The sequence below is a fragment of the Echinops telfairi genome, unplaced genomic scaffold (assembly GCF_000313985.2).
Source record: "Echinops telfairi isolate 266 unplaced genomic scaffold, ASM31398v2 ScPeMD7_21;HRSCAF=78, whole genome shotgun sequence".
NCBI lineage: Eukaryota > Metazoa > Chordata > Mammalia > Afrosoricida > Tenrecidae > Echinops > Echinops telfairi.
Window position 1 is genome coordinate 7,941,013 of NW_022103918.1, and position 5,572 is coordinate 7,946,584.

At 41.2% G+C, this 5,572-nt stretch overlaps 1 protein-coding gene across 1 annotated transcript in view; it reads left to right on the forward strand.

Moving 5' to 3' along the window:
- Positions 1-5,014, forward strand: part of SPX (spexin hormone) — a 5,537-nt gene extending 523 nt beyond the window's left edge. The window contains exons 3-4 of the mRNA XM_013007502.3: positions 1,812-1,895; positions 4,008-5,014. Coding sequence (XP_012862956.3) covers positions 1,812-1,895; positions 4,008-4,066 — 143 coding nt within the window. The 3' untranslated portion in view covers positions 4,067-5,014. The remainder of the gene's footprint in view (positions 1-1,811; positions 1,896-4,007) is intronic.
- The last annotated feature ends 558 nt before the right edge of the window (positions 5,015-5,572 follow it).

The window sequence follows — 5,572 nt, forward strand, 5'->3', positions numbered from 1 at the left end:
CTCTCCGCACCCCGGACGGGGCTCCAGCCGGGTACCGAGCCGCGTCCCCGGCCCGAGCTGACCGTGCCGGGGCGGCGGGGACGCAGCCGGTGAGCCGCGGAGAAACAGGTCCCCCAGAGGGTGGAAAGAACCCTGTCTAATTGCCTCGAGAAATGGACCCATCCCTTGCTAACACCCATAAAAGCCCTTGGCCGTTTCCCCTGCAAACACTCTGGTTAGAAGAGTGTGGTTCACAAAAACCTCTGCCTTCCCATGGATTCTGACTCTAGTGACCCGGTGGGACCGCGTAGACCCACTTACTGCACAGGGTGTCTGACACTGGGCGTCTGTAGGGACCACCTCTCTTCCCTCTGCTCCTGTTAGCAGCCAATGGTTAACTCGCTGCGCCACCTGGTTAACTCTTAACGATGCACATAGGAGCTCCACCTGTATACCTCCAACTGGTCCCATACCAGAGCGAGCTGCCAGAAAGATTAGAGACCGGAAACAATTAAGATGTGTGGGTGATTGGAAAACGGGGCCAGAGATTGTGATTTCTTATGACAAACCTTTGCATGACAGTATAATGTGACAGTTAATGCTACTAAAAGCTTGAAGACTTAAATGCTGAAATAAACACCGAGTTTATTTTTGAAAAAAGTCCCAAGCGCATAGTATGTGTTTATACCATGAGCTTAATCACACCACACGGTTGAAGAAAGGAATTTGCTTTATGAGGGTACTTTTTCCCCCTTCCGAGGGCAAGCTCATTAACATTCAGTGACCCTACAGGACCGAGCAGGGCAGAGTAGACCTGGCCCGGTGTGTTTCCAGGACTTTATAAGGATAGAAAGCCTCTTCTTTCCCCATGCTGCCGCTGGTGGTTTCAAACTGCTGATCTGGTTAGCAGCAGCCCAGTCAGTAAGCCACTACCCCGTCATGGTGAGTCATGAATAAAGGTGATTTGTTTTCTGTCGGTTTAGATTTGAAATAAGTTGGATTTAACAGACACCTATGTGCCTCAGGATCTCTGGTGGTGACTTAGGTTAAGCATTAAGTGGTTAACAGTGAGGCCAGCAGTTCAAATCCACTAGCCACTGCGAAGGAGAAAGATGCTGCTGCCTGATCTGGGGAGGTTTCCAGTCTCTAAAATGCTATGAAGCTGTTCTACTGGCCTAGAGAGTCACTGGGCGATGGAATTCACAAGCATGCATACCTGAAATCCAAATGGCGCTGTGTGTTCGTGAAGGCTTGTGTATTGCTGTGATTCTGAGAGGTGACAGTGGCGTTTGCAGACTAAAACAAACGAAGAAGAAATCCCTTGCAATCTCTTTCCAAAAATTTGCCAGCAGAAATCCTGTACATCATTCCTGTCAGCTCCTGATGTCCATGGGTCAGCGTGAGGGAGAGGCCCCCTCAGTGGCAGCCAACAACAAGTCTCCCAAGGATGTAGACTATTCTCCAACTGGTGTGGAAGGAAGAGAGGAGATAAACCTTTCTGCCCTGACAGAGGTCTCATTTTATACTGTGAAGGGGAAAACATCTCATAAGTTCTCTTACAGAATCCTCCTTGCTTTCATGAAATTCTCTCTAGTATATAACTTAAATTTTCTTCCATACCCTGAAGACATGGCATAGCTAATTGTAAGAATTTCCAACAAAAGTATGAACTCTTTGAATCTATAAAACAATTAGTCTTGTGAAAGCTCTTTGCTTAGGTTTTGAAAATTGATTCCATAGCAGATTTTCTAATATGATTTCATACTGTAATGGGATTTACCTATATGGCCATTCGAAAACTAATTAGTCTGCACACATTTTTGTTTCTTCAGAAAGACGCAACCCGGATCTCCAGCCACGAACTCTTCCAGAGGCAGCAGCCCTGTTACTGGCTTCCTTTAAGAAACCGCAAGAAGGTACAACTATAGTGACCTTGTGCAATTCCAGAATAGAGATCCTTGGCTTATTTTTAAATATTCTGTGTTGAATGAAACAAAGTAGAATTAAGTTATTTAGACTCATGAAAAAGAATGAACAGTTGGCCTGCCAGATTTTAAAAAACAAACCAAAAAAAAAAGGTTCAGCATGGAAAGACAGTATAATCTTCATGAAAATGATCCCCAAGAATATAAACCACATTTCCTTGGTGAGACCAGAGGGCTATATAGAGATTTTTATGAGTTCTTGTGTACTGTAAGATTGATTACTTATTTTAGAAATTATAAATGTGGACCAGTAAACTCTTATCATTGAAAGAGCTCAGAGCCCAACTTCTTTATTTTTATCACTGCCACTAAGTCAATTCTAACTCAAAGCGACTCTGTAGGCAAAGCCCACAGGATTTCCAAGACTCTACATCTTCAGGGAAACAAGGTGCCCATCTTTCTCCATGGAGTTGTTGGTGGGTTCAAACTACTGACCTTATGGTTAGCAGCTGGGAGCTTTAGCAATGTGTCACCAGGACTTGCAAATCTTTATTTTTATCTTTATTGTAATCTTACTCTGTCACGTAAGATTACTGTAAGTCAGAATCAACTGAACAATCAAAGTGACCTCAATATTTGAAGTCAGGAGCCCTGGTAGCTTTGTGGGGTATTTGTTGGGCTGCTAATTGCAAGCTCAGAAGTCAGAGAAAGAAGAGGCTTTGTTAAGAGTTACAGTATGGGAACCCAAAAGGGGAAGTTGTACCTTATCCCATACAGTGGGTCAGAGTCTGACTCCATGGCAGGGTGTTTGAGTTTGTTTTTTCTATTGGGGGGGAGAGCTCTGGAGGAGACTGGTTGACAGTGACGATCAAGAGCTGACTGTTATGAAGCTGTGCCATGCCAGACACCTGGATCTGAGAGGGAAGAGCTGCTTTAAAGAGGAAAGAACTAATTTTATTGGACATTTTAGGGAAGCATAAATCTCTATGTAAAATATTTTTGGAAAGCATATGTTTTTAATTATCAAAGTTTTCTAAATAGTTTAGCTTAATAATAAAAAAGGCAATTAAATTTTATGAGTCTGAATTGCTGGGAAATTGTTGGGTTCCTAAATGATATATTAACCAGTAATTTCCTTTAGTATTTCAATTCTAAAGTTTCTGGACTATTACTTATAAAGCTCTTATTCTATATTGTAGTGGGTTTGTTACACGAGTGCCTTTCTGTAGATTTTTCCCTTCCTTTTAAAGAGCAACCGAGTTCCTATGACATCCTCAAACAGCCTGCAATTCCGGTTAAATATAACCCAGACAAATCAACGTGCTTTGTAACTAACTGAGATAATGTGGTTTCGTAAAAAGGGGATCTTGGCAGAAATAAAAGGAGATGCATTTGCCTCTGGCCAAGCCTTCTTCCTAGCCATTGTAGGGCTTGGCTTTCTCTCCTCTCTGTAGAGACCTAGCAACAGTCCATCGCCGTAACCACTTGGCCACCTCGTCTGCAACCTAGCCACTTTACAGTCCGTGCCATCACCACCCTCTGTAGCGAGTCCCACTCCATGGTGCTACCTCACAAGCCAGAGGATTCTCATGGCCTTCATTTATGAGGTCCCCCTTCACTTCATCTCAATTCCGCTCCAGGACCCTAGCTCACCTGATAGAGGAATATTTACAAAGGGGTTCTATGTCACCGTTCCCATGTAAGATGCATGTCAGCAACAAATGTATAGGGACAGTAACTTAATGCAAGAGAAGGATTCTATAGTGAAAGTAACTGGGTGCAAGAGAATGATTCTAATGGTGGGTGTTTTAGGCGTGAGACATGTGACCCTCTCAGATTTCTATTTAACACACCTCGATGTTACGTCATAGTTTCTTTCCTTAGGAGAATTCAGATGTCAGTGCCAATGCCCTATTGCATCCCAAGCTGATGAGAAAAGGTTTAAGCCAAATCAGTCAAAATCCCAATTAAAAGATTTTTTTTTCAATAATAGAGTGCATGTGTTAACATAATGTCAAGAACTCACTGTCTTGAGGGTTTCTTTATGTTACCTTTAATATAGAGGGTGTGTTTTCATTTGGTGTGTTTCTTTTCGCCTCACAGTTGAAGAAGAGAACTTTGACCAAACTAGATTCTTAGAAGATAGTCTGCTAACGTGGTGAACATCCTCCACATCACCTCCACTGATGGCTGTGATCCTTTGAACAAACCCTCAGACCGTGTTTGCTCTATTTGTCATGTTAGAAACATACAAAGCTAGTTTTATTCTTTTCGAAGCAAAAGTAAGGTTGTGTTCGTAACTGGGCGCCTCATCACCTCTGTCATTGCTTCAGATCCTGCTTAGATCAATCACCTTGTGTCTGATTTTTAGATTTTCAAAGAGGATTTAAGAGATTCTTTTCTTACAACCAATACCTTTCTTGACCTCATAATTCTGAGTTCGTTCTATACATTTCTACCACGAACTGCTTACGTGCTCTCACCCACTCCGTAGTGATTCTCCATCTGCGTGTTCCCACACTGAAGGAGGCGGGATGGGAAAGAGGACGTGTGCTTCTTTCTGTAGTTCATCCGGGAGAAGTCATGGGAAAAAAGGCGCGAGAGAAAGGGATGAACTGGGAAGAAGCCCGGTGATAAGAACACTTCAGTGTGGTGGCTAAGAGAGGGCACAGTTTGTGCAGCTGGAGTCAGTGGGAGATTTGCTGAGTTTTCACAGCTGGACGGTCTCCAGTTGTCTTCTAGCATCTCCCCGACTTCAGTTTAGATACATAGAGGTACAGTTACAATCTGCCTTCAGTTTAGAAACATGGAGGTACAGTTACAATCTGCCTTCAGTTTAGAAACATGGAGGTACAGTTACAATCTGACTTCAGTTTAGATACATAGAGGTACAGTTACAATCTGACTTCAGTTTAGAAACATGGAGGTACAGTTACAATCTGACTTCAGTTTAGATACCTAGAGGTACAGTTACAATCTGCCCATTTATAGCATGTCAATGGGGACATACTAGTTCTTTAGAGATAGTCAGGTTTCCGTGGCTAAACAGACTCAAAGACTATTTTTTACTTGCCCAGAACTGTAGGTTTGAAACTCTTGAGTTCCATAAAGCACAGTGATAACATAACTGCATGGTAATAAGCCTATTTTATACCCTTTCAATGTGAATTTTGGTTTAATATTATATATATGCATGTATATACATTTATACATATGTAAATGCACACATGCATGCATTTCCATATACATAGGTGTATAAATAACCTGATAGTAAATAGTTATTTTATTTGTGAATTTTATTAATGGTTATCACAGTATATTTTTTTCAAACCTAATTAATTCAGAGTTGTTCATGCTAAATACAGTTACTGGAAAGTGCTATAAATTCTTTAAAATGGTTATTGGTATATTGTTAATATTTAATAAAAAATATATGTGAATATTTCTGTAACTTGGAATTATAGTTTCACTGTGCTAAGTGATCAAAACTTTGCTTGAAAAATGCTTCTGTATCTTGTTTCATGGATGGATAATGGAACTATATTCAAATTAATGTAAGATCCATAACTGCTAAAAAGTAATAGGCTAACATTAAAACACATATGCAATAATTATAGGGCTTGTCATGAATTATTATTTGCACATTTGATATTAAAGTGGGGTTTATT